This window comes from Chamaea fasciata, unplaced genomic scaffold, assembly GCF_029207755.1.
Source record: "Chamaea fasciata isolate MVZ Bird 193981 ecotype frontalis unplaced genomic scaffold, bChaFas1.0.hap1 SCAF_24, whole genome shotgun sequence".
NCBI classification, from domain to species: Eukaryota; Metazoa; Chordata; class Aves; order Passeriformes; family Sylviidae; genus Chamaea; species Chamaea fasciata.
Genome location: NW_027094109.1, coordinates 3,707,384 through 3,725,711, shown reverse-complemented (window position 1 = coordinate 3,725,711; position 18,328 = coordinate 3,707,384). Strand labels below are relative to the sequence as shown.

The following is an 18,328-nucleotide window of genomic DNA, read 5'->3' as shown; positions in this document are numbered from 1 at the left end:
GCGCTCTGCTCACCCCTTCTCTTGGAGAGTGGTGCCTCACATTCCCAGTCCCCATTCGTACATCCCAAAGCCACAGTTATGGTGTCAATACTTTGCAGGGAAAAAGGAAACCCCCCAAGTTCTGTCCTCTAGGGCAGCACCACAGTGGAGAAATGTCACGATAGGACACGAAGTAAAGATGTTTGACTCCAGTCAGGAGGCAGCAGAAATCAGAAGGTTTATTTACAATTCATTCAGCCCTTTTATAACACACTGTGCTAAAAGTCACGTTATTGGTCCATAGGGCTGACACCTCTGCCATTGGTGAAATAGCAAACAACACCTGTTATAAAAAAGGAACATTGTTTACACAGGGTTGTTTTGGGAAAAAGAAGAACTGTTGAAAAGTTTCCCTTGAGAAGAGCTAGCTCTTCTCAAGCTCAGAAACTATCGAGTCCACAGAGAAATCTCTTGTCTTGCAGATGAAGGATTCACTAATAAATCTCCAGAATGGCATCGGGTCCCGGGACTTCGGGTCAGACCCAGAGGAGAAACGGAAACGTTTCCATTAACAGGCAGGAATGCAGGAGGCCAGAGGACGGTGTGCAATACGTGTAAATAGGATATATAAATATATATATAAATATATATATATATATACAGATATAAATATATATATTATATACAGATTTTAAGAGAAAAAAAAAAAACAAGAAAAAAGAAAAAAAAAAAAAGCCTAAAGAGGGGAAGGAGTGACCTCCAACACTGGCTGAACTGGAGCGTCTCTGGGGTGTGTGTGTGTGTGGGAGGGCTGTGCTCTCCCAGCACTGAGGTGTGCTTAGGGCCGTGCCCAGCTCTGCTCCCTGGGCCCGTGCACTGCTCCTCTGTAATATTCCTGTCCGTCTGTCTGTCTGTCTGTCCTGGTTCTGTTGTCTCAAAGGGAAGCATCAGCGTGAGTGCCCCCCCTGCCCGTCCCCGTCCCCTCCCTGCGCATGGAGGTCCCTGCCTCGCTCTGTTTATCTCTCACGGGGGACACTGTCACCTCCCTCACCTTGCTGGCATCAGGGCACAGAGGTTTTGGCAGTGGCAGTCAATCCCTCGCAGAGCTGCTTTGGGGAGGAGGGGGAGCTGCTGTGGGTCTGTGCAGGGCAGATCCCCCCGCAGGCCCCTCCTGGGGGGCAGAGATTTGCTGTCAGGGCGGCCAGGCTGGCTCAGAGGGCAAAGCACAGAGCTGCAATCCCTTCCACAAACCCCTGTTTGCTGCCTCCTGCTGTGGATGCTGCAGGGACAGCCGGGGGGGTGTCTGCCTCCAAGGTGTGTGGGAGGGGAGAGCCCCACACCTGTGACAGTGTCCCCTTTGCCTGTTCTCTGCTTTTCTCTGTGCCCCTGCCATGAGCCGTCCCTGTGCTGCAGGTCTGCGTCGGTGCTGGAATCACCGCGGTGGGGGCACCCAAATTTAAACACAAAAACCAAAATTAGGATTGATTTGCAACCACTCCCACTACCCAGCTTCAGCAAATCTCTCTCCTGTTTGTTCACCCAGCCCTTGTCTTGTAAAATCTGTGGGAAAATGGGGAAAAGAAAAAAACCTACATCTTCCTTTCCTTGCCTGGGATAAATTTACATAATTGTATCTATGCAGCAACAGCCATCACTGTGGGTATTCATGTGACTGCATCTGTAGAGCAACAAGGCTTCCGAAAATCCAGGAGAGGTCAGGAAGGATCACAGGGACCAAGGGAGGAAAGGAAAAAGGGCCCATCAGAGGGTGGAGGGCAGAGCTGGGTGTGAGGCACTGGGGGGTGTCTCCATCAGCTGGGCAGTGCAGCCCTGGGAGTCAGCCAGCTGGTCGAGCTGCACTAGAGGAAAGCCAGTGTGCATTTGCAGTCGTTCTGGGGGATAATTCCAGGCTCCATTAGCAGCCAGATGGGGAAGAGGGGCAGCTTGGCTGTGCCGTGCCATGCACAAACTCCACGGGGACTGGGGGGGGTGCAGGCTGCTTCTTGGAGTGTTTAGTAAATGCTTTGGCCTCTTCCCCAGCCAGGTAGGTCAGGGGATTGTGAGTCCCACTTTGGCCAACGCTGGGGTTTTTCCACCTTCTGGCTGGCAGGAGGGAGGCAGCTGCACGTTCCAGTTCGGGAATGGCGCAGTTGTGGCTCCTCCTTTGCCTCCAGGATCAATTACTGGTCTCACACAGAATGTCCTCAGTGCAGTCTGAGGAAAACCCTCTCAAGCTCCCACTTTCCAGTTAGGGCGAGGCAGTGGATGCAGGAATAAGCTGCTGATTTCTCCCAGGCTGCCTGCAATCCCCATGCCCCACACAAGACTCGCATGTGCAGGAGCGTGGATGAAGCCAGGCTGTCAAAAGGACATTTCAGACTGTGAAAGCGAGGTCCAGCTGGGGAGAACCAGAGAGCAATGTGTATTTATGACTATTTATTTAATTTAATGCTGCTGACTACTGTACTGCTCCCTGGCTTTTTCCCAGGGAGGCTGCTGAAATGAAATGGCTGCTGTACCATGAAATTGAGGTGCTAAGGCCTGGGAAGGGCTTTCTGTGGCTCATTTTCCCCACTGTGACTTGCCAGACTGTCCCAGAGTCCCTTTTCCCCTCTTAGTCACCCCCACAATTAGTAAGCACACAGAATTCCCCTGCTGCTGGAATTTCCCTCTGCTAGAATTTTATTTCAAGCACCAAGCAGGACGGCACAGAGCCAGGAAAGAGAAAGAACTCACTGTGAAAGAGGGGCCTGGAATGTGGGGTCTCCTCCACTTGGAGACAGAGAAATCGGAGGGGCTCACAGATAAATGCTGCTGATCAGTATTTGTTGCTCACCAATATCACGTTCTCTCTGTTAGGGAGGCAAGGAACTCTTTTTTTCCTCAATTTTTCCTGAATCCTTTCTCCTGTGCAGATTTCCAGCTGCAGGCTCGGGGTGTCCCCCCGAGACAGAACTGCCCAAGCTCTGTTAGGCCAGGCAGCTGCAGCAGTCTCAACACTAATATTTGCCCTACCTGCACATTAAAGTGGTTTTTTAACCTGTTTGACACCTGTCCTGACACTCAGCAATGTGAAATCCTTCAGTAAGAGCACGAGGGCACCAAGCAGGACCTGGAGCTGCAGTGTCCTTCACACTGAGGGAGGTTTCTCTTTGAGGCTGTAGGGTTTTGGTTTTTTCCCAGTTTTTTCTTTTTCCCACCTGGCAGCCAGCCTGGTTGGGAGTTGGATGGGATTCACAATCTTTTTTTTTTTTTTTTTCTTGTTAATCTCTCACAGTTGTAATAAAAAGGGGAAAAGCAAGGTCTTAAGGCACTAAGGGTGAGGGTTTAAACAAAACCTCGGAGTATTTTCACTTCCTCTGGAAGGCTGGGGTAGGAATCAGCTGCCCCTGACCAGTCCCAGCTGACAGGTTAAGTCCTCCTGGAGCCAGAGATGACTTTGGATTACATTTCCTGGAGGGATCAGTAACACTTTCTAGGAGTGAGAGGCCTGAGTAGTGTTTCAGAGGGTGGTGCTTCCCCCAGCACTCACAGCCGAGCCTGCCTTCCACCATCCGGGCTTTGCTTCTCCCCTGTGCCAGAAATCCCCCTGGATTCTTGTCACAGCAGGTGCATTCCCCCTCCCAGTCTGACCCTTCCACCTGCACATCTGCTGGGCTTTGATTTGCAGGATTTGAACAACCACAAAACCAGGGATTTTTGGGTTTTTTTAAAGGCTTTTCTGCAGCCAAGCATGCAGAGGTAATGCCAACAGCTAAATCCTGCCAAGGAAGATGCTTCCTATTAGGAGGAAGGAGAAGGGAGAGCGGGAGTCTCTGACCCACCAGTTTATGACATCCTCACTGATCTGATCTTGGCACAGCCTCGCCTCTGATAAACACACACCTTGCAGTGCTTATCTTAGGGCAGTTCTGGCAGCTGGGATGAGTGGATTTGTGTCCTGGATAACTGCTGTGCAGCCAGGCATTCCCAGGGTAGCTACCAGAGGTTTCTGCAGCAGCAGAAAGTCTCTGCAGGACCAAAAACCAGGTTATTCCAGGTGGTGAGCTGCCCAAGGTGGGGGCACTGCACATTCCAGATAGTAAATATGGGAGAATAAAAGCTAGGAAGGCACTTGCAGTGAAGGAGTTGGCTGTGGGTTAACAGGATAATGTTTAACAGGATTCTGGGTGCTCTGCACTGCAGGCACTCTCCAGGCAGAAAACTGTGACATTAACTCACACTAACTGGTAGTGACTTCTGCCTAAACCCTTCTGGCTCCCTCGTCCTTTGGGAGAAGAAAGGCACATGATGACTTTGATGTCCCCTGAGCTGCCTGTTCTGCTGTGGCACAGGGGCTGCCTTTACCACTCTGGCTGCTGGGTGACACCTGACCCTGCCTGGATGCTTCTGATCCTAAAACCACAAACCTTAGGGACAGGAAACATCCTTAGTGTGATATGACCCTGGAGTGGAAGAGGAAAGGTCTCAAAGCACAAGGCTTTGCTGGATTTGGAGCCCTGGAGGCAGAGAAGTGCCTCTGAAATAACGGGGCATGTGTTGGGAGATCCCCTCTAGGAATGCCAGTCCTGGAACGCCAATCCCTGTCCTTATCAGTTTCAGCAGCTCACCTGGGTGTAAATAAGGACAGACTTTTCAGCCTCCTTGGCTCCTCAACACTGCCCTGGTGGCCACATAGGAGCTTTTTCTTACCTTTATGCAAGAAGGTAGAAAATTTTTTTTCCAGAGAGTGAGTGGAGACACTTTTGGGTACTTGAGAGCTTTTGGCTTTGCTCTGGTGTGCTGCAGCAGCTGCTCTCCCCAGGAGCACTGTCAGGCAGCATCTGCTCTTCCCCACGAGCACAGAAACAAACTCCTGATTTACACCTGGAACTGTCTGGTTCCACATTACACAGAAAAGTCGGTCTTAAAATCACTGTTTAGAGCAACAGTGCCTGGCTCAGGGGAGGCAGCTCTGTCCTGCCTGCCCAGGCAGCTGCTGCCGGGTCAGTGCTTTCTGCACTGCCTGCTCAGCTCCAAGGGGCTCTCCCACGGGATCTGTGCCAGGCTGCCACCGACACGGACCATGGCACAGCCACCTGGGCTCTGGCTTCATCTTCTCAGTCTCAGCACCGCTGAAAATACCTGCCAGGGGCTTGCTCAAAGCACAGCTCAGAACAGAGGCTCTGGAAGCAAAGCCCCCGAGGGAAGCTGCTCACAGAACACCTGTGCCAGTGTGGTTCCTGTGCTGATTTTCCAGCCCGTTTCCCCCTGGACACGCTGTGATCTCTGTGCTTTGCAGTCTCTCCAGCACGAGTCTGTCTGTGCCATAAAACCTCTCTTTTCCCTGATGTGCACACTGGCCAAATAATCTCGTGTCTTGGGCGACTGCTGGTCGAGGCCATTCCCTGATCTAGGCAGACAGCATGGGCTTCTCTTAGCATGGATCCGTGGCATGCCGTGCCCTCCTCCTCTCCCACACGTTTTGCAGTGCTTGCTATGGCTTTTCCCTGTCCCCTCCCACCTCTGCTGCTGGACAATCATTACCTGTGTCATAGATGCTCTGACCTGGTGCTGTCCCTGCCTGCCTTCCCCTCCTGCGGTCTGTATGCTCTTCAAGTGAATGTGGTTTATTTTATTTTATTTTTTGGTTTTATTTTATTTTTGGTTTTTTTCAGTAGGGAAAAGGACTTCCTTCCGCTGAAGGAATTATATTTGCACATGGCTCGGGGAGGTTCCTCCTCCTCTGGCCGTTTCTGTTACCTCACTCATTTAGGCCAATTCCATTGCTAACGTTCAAGGCCACCTTCCCTGACCCAAACCCCGAGAGTAGGTAGGGAACAAACCCCAGTAGGGAATAAATCCCAGTAGGGAATAAACCCCAGTAGGGAACAAACCCCGACGTGCAGCTCAGGCTCTGGAGCCACGTGGAATCAGGATTTGGAAGAGAATGTTACAGCTCCATCCAGCAGGGAGCTGCAGCCTGTGCCGTGCACATCATCCCTATCTCCACGTTCCCACCTCCCGGGAAATGGCCCTTGGAGAGCAGGACGGGAGCACCCACCTGGCTCTGGGCTGGACACGCAGGGAGGGAAGAGCAGCAGAGCAGTGGCAGCGTCACAACCTCCCAACGAGTGGCCGTGGCACCTCTGGGACATCACCATTCCAGTGGGAATTCATCTCCCACCACGTGCTCCAGGGCTGGAGAAAGCTGCTAAAACCCTGGGGCGTGTTCTCCCCACCTGGATCCTGCAATTCCTGTGCACAACAACTGACGATGAACGAGGGTCTGCTCTGCTCAGCACGGCACAGGAGCGGGTCCTCCAACCACCACAGGCACGTGCTTCCCTCCTGGAATCCCCTCCAGAGCCCGGGAAGCAGGGGACTGATGGCTGAGGGTGACTCTGGGGTGGGTGGGGGAAGGATTGTGGGTTTGTTTGTAGGAGTTGTCCCGACTGTCAGAAACTTTGCGCTGTGCGCAAAAGAAAAAAAAAAAAACAAAAACACAGAAAAAAAAAACCCAACCCGCGGTTAAAACTCGATACTGGAACGTGCTGGAATGTAGGAATTGTACAGGCTCTGCAGCCAAACTCCGTGTAAGTAGTTAGTACCATGGAAGTACGGTATCAATTAAAAAATCTATCCAACAACCAGCGTGGCTCTTGGTTCTTTTTATTATCCTGCCTGCTCTGGAGTCTCCTCTCTCATTCCAAACACACACACACACAGAGTCTTTGCCAGGACCATCTCTTCCAGGTCTTGAAAAATCACCAGTTTTTTAAAATTATTATTCTTTTTTTCCCCTGCGAGATTCTTGAGCAGAACTTTGCACCCCGTTTCCACCTGCTTGGAACACCTTGTGGTAGTGGTCACCTCTGTCTGCAGGAACTGGAAAAGTGAAAGATTTGTCCAAAACCAAAAAGAGCATCCGCAGGAGATGCCTGTGGGGTACGGGGAGGTGCAGGACAAGGGGACGGCCCTTCTTTACCACCTGAGGTAGCTCTCAAGAAGTTCTTGGGTTCACTCTTTCTTTGATTTAACAGTAGGACACCAGAGGGTTATTCCGTGGTTCACAGGGACTGAGGAGTAGAGCTGAAATGGGAGAGAGGTGTCCTAAAATTCACCCTCAATGCCGTGGGCAGTGCTGAAAACTCCAGAGTCACAACCCAGTCCCTCCTCTCTTGAGTTCAGGATTCTGCCAGGCAAACTGGGATAGGGAAAAAGATGACGTCCAGCTGAATTCAAAGAGGAGCTGCTTGGATATTCTTTTGGGTATCCCAGTTTTTCGGGAACTGGTGCCCAGACTACGAGTGTGCTTCATCTGGAAAACGTGCTCCCCTTGCCAGGCTTGGCTCTGGATTTGGGAGCAATCCTACTACCAAGACTGCACTGGAGTAGTTTACTGAAGTTGACACCCACTCTAAAAAAAGGGTTTTGAACAAGTGCCAGTTGGAAATCTGGCCTGGGCCTGACTTACAGATGGGATAATCTCCGTGATTTTTAGCAAACACATAAAAAGCAGCAGAACAAAGCCGAGGGGATTCCGTGGGTGGGGAGCATGCCTGGAGTCACGAGCACTTTGGAACTACTTGCAAGCAGTCAGTGGAGCAGAATTTGTCAGCTCTGGCAAAACAGCACAGGCTCCATTGCAGCAGGGAGGTCACAACTCTGCCAAACAACAAACCCAAACCCTTCCCCACCTGGTTTTACCGCACAATTCCAATGTTCCTGCCTTTTCCCCTTTTCCAATCCAGCTGTCGAGCTCAACCGGTCAGCTCTGAAGGTCAGAAAACAATTTTTACTCTGTTAACCCTCAGAAAAGGTGAATTTGCATAGGAAAGATGGAATTTCCAGGGAGATTCCTGGGCAGCAGAGGATCGTTTAGGATGAATCCAGACTCTTTATACTGGTGATTAATTACCTCAAGAGAGAATTAGGATTAACTGGGAAAAGTGGGTGTTTTCTGTCTATCCCTCTAGATGGTGCTGCTACAGCACCAGAGAACCATCAGCGTTATAAAACTGCAACCATTTTACTAAGCTGCCATCCTGTGAGGGCTTTGCGTTTTATTCATTTCTCCTGCCTACCAGCATGAGGCTGCCTTCCTTTTCGGGGTTTCCCAGGAAAAGCTGGATGCTGTACCTTGTCCTGCTGCCCTGCCAGCTGCTGCAGGACGTGGCTCTGCAGGTTCCTCCTCCCGCTGTACTCCAGGAGCAAACCTGCTGTGCCAGGCAGGTGGAAGGGGGTGAGGGTTTTGACGCTTGATAAATGAGAGGGACACCGGGGATTCTTGTACTGACATCGTCCTGCTTCCCTTCAGGATCTGAATTTTCAGTTCCCTCCAGAAGAAAGCATGAACATGGCACAGGGACCTGTCCCTCCTACTATACATTTCCAGTTTTAGTGCATTACAGTCCTAACTCTACTCTGCTTGTGCATGGACAGTCTAAAATTCAGAGTGACTTCATCAATTAATGAAATCCTTCCTGTTTTAACACCAAGAAAGCTGCTTGGGCCACAGTACGTGGTGGAATAACCCCCTAAGAGAGCCTTGCCCACAGTCCTGCAGCTCAGAGCAGCGTGCCATACATACCCTTAACCTCGGCAATGGAGAAGCAGCACGTTTAGCAAATAAAGGTGGCGGTGAGAGCAGCTGAGAAGTGACAGGTAACATTTACAAAGCCATTGAGGTGATGATGGAACAGAAACTGGGGGAGGAGCCGTGCTGCCCACGCCCCTGTGCTGTTTGCTCAGCATGCTTCCACACAGGAGTCCCTCAGCACTGGGCTGGCAGCTCAGGTGGGCTCGTGGGGCCGGAGTCAAGGCTGTACAGAGTCCGAGGCAAATGGAAGAGAATTTACACTTCCCCGTGCTCCTCCCGACGGTGCAGAGCTCCCCCTCAAAGCTGGCTGGAGTGGCGTGGTCCTTCAGAGCCCCTGCAAGGGAGACAATTCCTCTTGGAGCTCGCAGGAGCGAGGGTGGCACCAGAGTCAGCACCCGAACTGACGGGAGGTGAACCAGGGAGTGAAAGATCCAGACTAATCTTTAGCACACAAACTCCTTCCTAGAGCGTGTGTCCTTTGGAGATGGAGCCCTGACAGGCCTCGTGGGCACAGCTGCCCTCGTGCAGGGGAAAGTGAAGATTCCCAACTCCACAGCAATGGGCAAAGGAGGCATAAATACATCACGGCATGTGTTGGTTTGGGGGTTCAAGCAATACAAGGACACCCCACACCTAAAGACACTTGTATGGCTTCTAAGGTGGCTGGGGAAGCTCCAGAGGAGCACGGGCACGCTCCAGGAGTCCCCAGCCCCACCAGAAGGAAGCCGAGGGGTGGACAGACACAAGGAGTGACCACTTCTTCACGACCCACCTCGGTGCCGTTCGCTCCGCTGCCTCCTCCCTGCTACTCCTCCACAGGCACAGCACAGTTCTCCTTGTTTTCCGACGGAATCGCAAGGTAGTCTGTCCTGTAGTGGGAGGGAAGGAGCAAAGCACACAGTGTAAAGCCCAGCTGGGGTAAACTCACCTCTGCTGAGTGCCTGGAAGCATCTCTGAGGTAACAAGCATCACCTGGAGATGCTCACAGTAGGAAACTCTTTGGCATAGGCAGGAGCAAACACCGAGTCTTCCCTGCTCTAAAATCCTCCCCACACAGCCTTCCTGTGTACAAAGAGTGCCCTAATCCAAGCCAAGCGTGTGGAAAGGTGGGAATGGGCCAGGATGAAACCAGACCTTCCAGGAGAGCATCTGCACATGGTCCAAACCAGGCCACCCTGGGATGCTGTTCACTCCCAGCCTGGTGTGCGGTGTAAGGGGCACAGCTTGGCGCTCCTGAACACTGCAAGGACTTTGGACGGAGCAAACACCAACCAGGCCATGGCATAGCGAAGTTCAGTCCTCCTGCAGTCTGCTCTGGGACAGGGGAAGAGCTCTGGCAGGACAGATCTGACCTCCAGGGGTTCCACACTTACGCGTTTTCCTGGGCGGCCTCCTCTGCCTTGGACACCTTCCTGTAGCAATAGACCATCTCAATCAGCAGCCACAGCGTGAGGAACACCAGCAGAATGTACATCATGATTTCTGAGATGACGGAGGTGAAGTCTTCTCCAGCTGTGAATAAAACCAAACAACCCCTGATCATTTCCGTGCAGCTCCACGGACACTTCCCACCCTTGTGTCATCCTCCCTAACGCGCCTTGCCAGAACCTCCAGGTGCCTTTGGGGCTGTGAGGGGGCAGAAGAGAGGGACGTGCAACAGGCAGGGATGGATCCCAGAGCGTGTCTCCAGCGGGATCCAGCTCGCACAGCCCTGCCTGCGCCTCCCCCACAGGCTGCTCACCTAGCTCATCTTCACGCTCTGTTTCCTCCCCGTGCCCTGCTCGCCGGTGTTACTGGGCTCTGTCGTGCCGCCGGTGATTTGTAAAGGATCAAAACACCGAGGTGCCCGTGGGGGAGAGGGAGGGGAAAGGGCAGACAAAAGGGCTGAAAGCTGCCGGCCCTCTCTGGAGAGAGCAGCAGGATCCCCGCTGCTCTGTGACATGCCGGGATTTCAGCGCTGAGCCCAGCAACACGCAGGGCTCAGGAGCACCACAGAGGGAAGGAGGAGAAGCAGCAGGCTGGTATCAAAATGGAGAACGAGTCCTTGCTCCAGGAGGGAGGGGGCGGCAGCAAGGAAAGGCTGCGGTTCCCTGGGAAAGGCTTTGCTGTAACATCGCGGAGCCGCCACGGGAGGAGCTGGAAACCTCTGCTGGCGCCTGCCCAGCTGTGCCCAGCTGTGCCCGGCTCACTCTGCCTTCCCACACTCACACACCACCGGCCTGCGCCCAGAAAGAGCCTCCAGCCAGCAAACAAGGGACAGGTTTGTTCATCACTGACAAACCCAGAGCCCTCTCCCGCGGCGCGGTGACAAACTCCATCCCCGGGTGACACCACCCACGGCCAGCGCCAGCACCGAGCAGCCTCTGGCTGCCCCTCCTACCCTCCTCCACCACGGTGAGGTGGATCAGCCGCGAGCTCTGGAAGAGGGGCCGGTGGATCTCGAACTCGAACTCGCGGGTGATGTTGCAGGTGTAGATGCCCGAGTCGTTCAGGGTGACGTTCAGCACGGTGATGGACACGTCCTGCATGTCTTTGCTGCCATTCCACTGTATTCGCCCGCTGAAGCGGCTGGGGAACTCGTGGTTGGTTTTTCTGTACTCGTAGATCTGTGAGGAAACACAAAGGGATGATCTCTGCCTCTGGACAACAGCATGGCACGAGGCAGGGACAGCATCCCCCTCCAGCTATGCTCAGGGAGGTTCTGAGCTCCCTTGGTAACAGCAGCTATTCATATTCCATCTTCCTTCGCCTCAAAGTATCAGGTGACTTCACAAAAGACAGGAAAATGAGTGATCAGGAATCCAGTATCTCCATCAGAGAGGCAGGAAAATTAAGGCACAGCAAAACACGGACGCACGTGGACGTGAAAAATCAGCAACGGAACAGAAACCCGGGATTCTTCATGCCTAACGATGTGCCTGACAGTCAGTGCATGTGAGACCACCTGAGGAAAGAACCACAGAATATCCACAGAGAAGACAAACAGCCCTTTTTGGGAAGCCCTGGGATGTTCAGCGGGGACAGGAGTGCTGCAGGACAAATATCAGTGTGACATTCTGGCTGACCCTGCCCGCCCCAGCTCACTTTGGTTGGTGTTCCTTGGGTTGCCACTGGCCAATGGATCCCCCAGGGCACTGGAAGTGAATTCCCATCTCATTCCTTAGCCTGGTCCCTTTAGTTCTCACAAATTAGGAGAATATTTGTCATCCTGCCTGGCCCTGCTCAATCACAGCCACTGATTTAATGCTTCAGACTCAGATAAAACAGATAGAAAGAAATGTGCTCTCAGCCTTTATCTTGTTCTCCATTTCACCATTCTCGCTTGAATCCCAGCTGCCCCTCATCTGTCCAATTTCCATTTGGATTCACTCTGAAAATCAATTTTACCTTTTCCTGACAGGGATCCAAAGCAACTCCCAGAGATCCTCCCACAGCCGGGATAACACTGCTTTCCCTGAGGCAAATAGAAGTAAATCCTGCCCTGCACATTTATTGGACGCCAATTTCACCTCCAAAAGGACAGCTTTGGGATTCAGAACTGATCCAGACAAGGGCACCAAGTGTCAGCCATATTTGACATCCTCAGATACTGGGTTTGAGGCATTGAGGGAATGGGGCTGGAAATTGGCATTGATCAATCTACAACCCAAATGTTTGAACTCAACAACTGATTCCAGCTTTTCCTGCTGGGAGTTCGTGCTGTGCCCAGGAAATGGGATAAGAAAGGAAAGAAATGGGAAGGACTCAGATCGCAGACACACTTACAGGCTCATCCTTTCCCCCCTCAGGCCTGTAGAACCATTCCACCACCGTGCTGGCCGTCACCTCTTCCCTCTTCATGCAGGAGATGCAGAGCAGCTTCATGTCTGTCCCTTGGACAGCCTCTGTCTCAGATGGGACTTCCACACACACTGAGGAGCAAAATCCAGCTGGGCCAGAGGAGCAGCACAGAAAGAAGGGTTAAGACAGAATTAGAGAAATATCAGTTATTCACATCTTGGCGTTAATCTCCCCAATGGAAAACAGTTTGATTTATTACTAGTGCTGCCTAAAAACAGATTAAGTCTCAAACGTCAAATTTCACCAAGCTTCCTTCTCCTGAGATATTAATAATTCATAATAATTAACAGAGGGTGATCACTTCACACAGATTCACCTCTCCAGCATCTGCTTTGCCACAACTTTCATCTTTCCCTGGTAATTAATGCCACTTTAAAGGCATTGTTCATTCTCTCCCATGCGTGCTGGGCATGCTCCTGTTAGAGCAGCAATTAGTCTGGGATGAGGGGAAGCCCAGAATTCCAGAGTGGAGGAACAGCCAGCTCTTTGTGCTACGTTGGAAGGTCTGGGCGCTTTAATTCAGCAAAACTGGGAGGGTCCAGCACCCTTCCTGACCCTGGGCTCTGTGGGCACTACTGGGAACCAAGGGGCTTGGACGGGAGTGAATTTGGCAGCAGGAGGAGTTATTGATTTCCCAGGTATTCTTGCTCAAAACGCTTCCAATCAGGGCTGTGCTAACGCTGGCAACTCTCAAATCCTGCTCTTGCAAAGAGGACGGGGATGGTTGCATGTGAAGCCACACGCTGGAGCAGAAAGGGATCGTTTCAGCACGACATCCCCGACCAAATCCCTGCTGACATTTGTCCCCTGGGCTAAACAATCCCGGGCTCTGTCTGTCCAAGGCTGTCTCCAGAGCACAGACGCTGACTTTGCTGGCTGCTCCCTCCTCCCCAGCCTCTGAGGCACCATTAACCCACTCTCTCAAGCAACATATTATCCCGGGACTATTCCTGGAAGCAGCCTGGTTCCAATTCTCCCCTACTACCAGCTCCATGGACAGCAGCGGCTTTCAGGGGGAAATAAGGAAAAGCTCCTGGATCCTGCTTTATTCTGAGAAACGAGATCTGTGCACACAGACAGGCACCCACACACAGGGCTGAGGGCACACGCACATCCAATGTGGCACAACCACCCAGCCTCTTCTCGCGGCAGGGGTCAAACTGCAGCTGCAATCGATTGATTAACTCCGGTTTACACAGCCTGCACGGGAAACCGGCACTAAAGCACCGCTTAATGGGCTGCACACCCTCCCCGAGGCAACCCGATGTTAAATCACACTGCAAAGCCCAGAGCAGCAGCCAGCAGTCAGGGACCGGCACATGCTTTGTGCTCGGCACTGAGGGGTTTCCTCCGCTCGCATTCACTCCCGCACGCTCACACCAACTCTGCACGAGCGCAATCCCCTTTTCCCGACAACAAAAAAACCCGCTGGGAGGGCAGGCGTGAAGGGAGCATCCTCCCTTCCTTCCAGCGGCAAGAGGCGCTGGGGCGGGAGAGGGAATGGCAGCACCTACCCCAGAGCAGCAGGGCCAGCGCGGACGCGCAGAGCATCCGCGGCAGCGCAGCCATTGTTCCCCGCCGGGCCGGCGCTCAGGCTCCTCGGCACGATGCTCTTCCCCTTCTCCTCGCTCGCCCTTCGTGCTCCCGGCGCAACAGGATGCCGAGCGAGGAGCGGCCGGGGCGGGCGCGGTCCGGGGGCTGCGCTCGGCCGCGGGGGCGGCAGCACCACGGACAGAGCCCGCACGGAGCCGAGCCCGGACAGCTCCGCCGGCTCCTCCGCCTCCTGCGGCCCCGGGGCTCCGCGGGCGCGGCCGGCGCTGCGCAGGGCGCGGGCGGAGCGGAGCGGGAGCAGCGCTGGATCAGCGGCAGCGGCAGCAGCAGGTGCCCCGCTCCGGGAGCGGCTCCGCGGGGCGCGGCCGCCGCGCTTTTGTTGCGCGGGCTGCGGGGAGCAGCGGCCGGCGGGGAGGATGCCGAGGAGGATGCCGAGGAGGATGCTGAGCAGGATGCCGAGGATGCCGGAGGAGCCCGGGCGGGGGGCACGGCCGGCACATGCGCGGCCGCCTCCCCCCGGCCCCGGGCGCGCCGGGCTCCTCCCGGCTCAGCGCAAGCAGCCTGGGGCTCTGGTGGTCCCGCGGGCAGCGCCCAGCTCGGCTGCAGACATCACAGAGAGGATATCACACAGTCACGGAGTGTTAAGGCGTTGGAATGGACCTCAAAGCTCAGGCAGTCCCACCCCCTGCCATGTGCGGGGACAACTCCCACCGAGCCACATCCAAGCTTCGGGCACGTCCAGGGATGGGGCAGCCACCACCTCTCTGGACACCCTGGCACCGCCCTCACAGCAAAGCATTCCTTCCCAAAATCGGAATTTGCCCTCTTTCCATTTGTACCCCTCGCTCCCGGTCCTGTCTCTCCAGATCCACACCACAGATCAGCAGCACTGTCCTGCCTCCAAACCAAGCCAGGGGCTGGCGGGGGGGAAATGGGGGGAGTTATCCCTGCGGGGTCACAGAAAGGCCTCTGCTGCTAATAAGTTTAATACTAACATTTGCACGGCTCTGAAGGTCACAGTTGGAAATACTGGGAAATCCTCTCGCCTCATGTCCCTGCCTGATTCCAGGGAATTTAATGCCAGCAGCAGGCTGGGCTTTCTCTCCTTGGACGGGGGCCACCGTGCCCTGGAGGGCTCCTCCAGCTTTGAAGGTCACAGTAGACAGAGAGAGGGAAATGAAGCGTTTGTTACATGTGTTCCTTTTAAAGCCCCCGCAGCTCGATGCACAGCACAATCTATGGAGTTAAACCGGAGCAGCCCCACCGGAGGATGACACCGGAGTGGCTGGCAGTGCCAAAACTCAGCGTGCAGGTGGCCAGGCACACCCAGAGAGGTTTGCAGCCAGCAGAAAAATCAGCTCCAGCTGCACTCGGGCTCTCAGCTGGGCACACGCTGCTGGTGGTGGCCACTGCCACAGCTCTGTGGCCACCCAGGCGTGGACAAAGCAGGGCACAAGTGAGACCAGGTCCCTGCACTGCCGGAGGGAGGCAGGCACAGAACAAAGCCAACACTTTTCCTAGACATCACCTAATTGTGTTTGTGTCAGCAGGCTGCATTCATCATCTGCCAATGGCCACACGGAGCAGCTGCCTGCACGTCACCCTGCACAGGCTCCGGTGACTGCTCCGAGAAATTCCCAGCTAAGGACACCCTCCTGCTGCCTCCTCCTGCCTCCCTGTGCTGACTGCACTGCTTGCTCTGCCCTGCTCCAGCCCACAGCTGACTGGGATTCCTGAAAACTGAAGTATTCCAGCAGGGACTGGCCAGAGCCACACACTGGTTTTCCGGTTGTCCTCACTGTCCCCTCGGCTCCCAGGCTTCTTTGAGCTCCTGTGCACTGTTCCAGCAACTCACTACAAGAAATTAAACCTATTTAATGGACCTGCTGGAGCCGGGTGTGACCAGGGAGAACAACAGTTTGCAGGTTGCTGATGCCAGCACCACAATTCCAATTCCCTACCCCTTAGAAGACATCCACCGTGGGTATAGAAACCTCAAAATCTGATTTCCTCCCTGGGAAGACAGAGCAGCAAACCTGACACCCAGAGCTGCATGAAGGACATTGAGCCATTTCTTTTGCCCCCATTGCCCCTCGTTATCACCACGACAGCACAAAGGGAAGGGCAGGTTAAGGCACAAGGGTTTGCTCCTGACCCTTCTGGAACAATCCACCCCACGCACAGCAGACGAGTGCTGGGGGTGGGCTTTTTATAGCCACAGGAGCTGCTGGATAACGTGCCTGGCTCTGTCGTTTGACAACCACCTGTTCCACCCAGCACCATGGAAATCAGAGCTGTTCCCAGGCAGGCAGGTGCCCTGCCAGAACGCCGAGCAGGGATCAGCAGGGCTGCACTGTTTGTGCTGCCGCCGCTCTAATTACATCTATTACAGACAATCCTGCCAGGGAGGAGACTCCGGGGCCAAGAGGATTAAGAGGAAGCAGCGGCTCCACCACACTGACTCAGAGTGACTGACTGACCCCCCCCTCCAGCCCTCTTTGCTGCTGCAGTTTCCCCAGGTAGGAACAGGAGCCTTTTCTCCTCTAACCCCAGGCACCCCAGAACCTGCCTGCTGAACAATCCAAATTACAGCGGCAAACAAACATCCTGAAAAAGTAATGAGTTTTCCCCTCAGAATCACTCATGTACCAGCCTCAATTACTTCATTCCAGACCAGCGTTGTAGCTGCTATTTAAAGAAGGGGAATGGGGCCCTGAGGGGAGGAAAACCTCTGGTGAAATTGGCCTTGGATTTGGGTGGATTTTGAGATGAAAGATTACAGGTCAGGGAGGTCACACCCTATTCCCCAGCTCTGGATAAATTTATTCTTCACCTGTGATTCTTCACCTCGAGCCTGCCTCGTGTACCACAGCCAAGATCCAAGGTGATTTGGAATAAACACCTGTAGGCCATGCAGTTCCTTCACCTCCCATGAGCTGTTCTGGGTTTTGCCTTCAAAGCAAACTTCTCTGGGCTCGCTCAGAGAGACTGAATGGAAGGAGAAGATCATTTCACTCCTGCTACAACCCAGGCTTAGCTGGGAACCACTCCAATTGTCACCCCGTGCCTGCTTAGGACAAGCCACAAACACCTCCCTGCCCCTCTCCTGGAAAACTTGCAAATAATCGGGATGTCACACTGGAAACATGTTTCAGTTCTGAGCCCTGCACTAGGGATGGAGAGCCAGAGATCCTTCCAAGCCCATCCCACGCCAGGATGATGCACAAGCTGCTCCTTCCTGCCCTGACCCAGCCCTGGTGCCTCCAGTGAGCTTTTAGGGCACCACAGAGGGCACTGGCACTCCAAGGGGAATGGGGAAAGGGGTGCAATGTTGAGAGAGACAGAGAAATCTTGACTGTTGAGGGAGAAATCTCTGCAAGAGGCAGCCCAACTTATCATGCGGGGGTTGCTATGGCAACCCACCCAGTTAATGCTTCACAGGAGGAAAAAAAAAAAGGGAAAAAAAAAAAGGCTGAAAAGGCTGGCACTTGTGCACAGGCACAACAAGACGAGGAGATAAAAATAATTTCAGCACCCTGCCCCCACTAATCCCTCACTGTCATGGTCCCTGAGGCTGGGACAGGGCAGTGGGAGCAGAGCCCGGCGTGTCTGGCCACGTCGGCAGCTTCCTCTGCCATCCCCAGCACACTCTGCCACCCCCAGCACACTCTGCCATCCCCGTCACATCCTCCGGGCCCCTCCTGGCTGCCAGCAGCAGGAGCAGAGCCATCGGCTGCTCCCAGACTGCCAGCCCAGCCCTGCAGGGCTCCGAGAGCCAGCCCTGCAACCCCCGAGCCTCCAACCCGAGACACCCCCTTTGTGTTCTCACTCTGCTCCCCCCCTGGGCAGCCTGCAGCCGGGATGAAACGAGCAGGGCTGTGCAGAGGAGCCCCACAGCATCCTGAACACCAATTCAGAGATGTTGGGTTTAATGGATGTAGGCACCCTTCCCACACACGCCAGCAGCCGTGCCACACAGATCCGTGGCGAGGGAGGGCTGCTCTGGCTGATTTCACAGGGTGCCCGGGGGCTTAGAAAGGCTCCTTCAGGTTTCTCTCTTCACGGTCGAGGTTTAAAATGAGTTCCCAGTGTACCTGCCAACACCCGGATCCTCTGATTGTTCTAAACTGGAGACAGCTCCAGCTTTGCTCTTCACACACCTTTGCACGCACAGATCCACAGCTGCGGGCTTGACCTGCTGTTCCCAGGGGCACCCAGCCCCTTCCCACCCAATATTCCAGAGGGTAGATCCTCAAGATGCAGGTCCCCGGAGTGCCTCTCTCCCCACACAAATACCCGCCTGCATTGGGGTTGCACATTTTTTATTTTTGCCAATCTACCTCCCCATGGAGCGCGGCAGTGTGACTATCCCCACCG

At 54.0% G+C, this 18,328-nt stretch overlaps 2 protein-coding genes across 9 annotated transcripts in view; one reads left to right on the top strand and one right to left on the bottom strand.

Annotated features, from left to right (window-relative positions):
* GRAMD1B (GRAM domain containing 1B) overlaps window positions 1-6,495 on the top strand; it is a 96,092-nt gene extending 89,597 nt beyond the window's left edge. For all 8 annotated transcript variants that reach the window (XM_066203468.1, XM_066203467.1, XM_066203472.1 and 5 more), the window contains one exon: window positions 462-6,495. In XM_066203468.1, coding sequence (XP_066059565.1) covers window positions 462-551 — 90 coding nt within the window. In that variant the 3' untranslated portion in view covers window positions 552-6,495. The remainder of the gene's footprint in view (window positions 1-461) is intronic.
* Window positions 6,496-6,613: 118 nt separating this feature from the next.
* SCN3B (sodium voltage-gated channel beta subunit 3) lies at window positions 6,614-14,165 on the bottom strand. Its single transcript, XM_066203477.1, has 6 exons — window positions 13,915-14,165; window positions 12,326-12,489; window positions 10,941-11,166; window positions 9,934-10,072; window positions 9,333-9,429; window positions 6,614-8,894 (listed from the first exon to the last, which is right to left on the bottom strand). The coding sequence occupies exons 1-5, from the start codon at window positions 13,967-13,969 to the stop codon at window positions 9,366-9,368; spliced, it is 648 nt and encodes a 215-aa protein (XP_066059574.1). The 5' UTR covers window positions 13,970-14,165; the 3' UTR covers window positions 6,614-8,894; window positions 9,333-9,365.
* Between the last annotated feature and the right edge of the window lie 4,163 nt (window positions 14,166-18,328).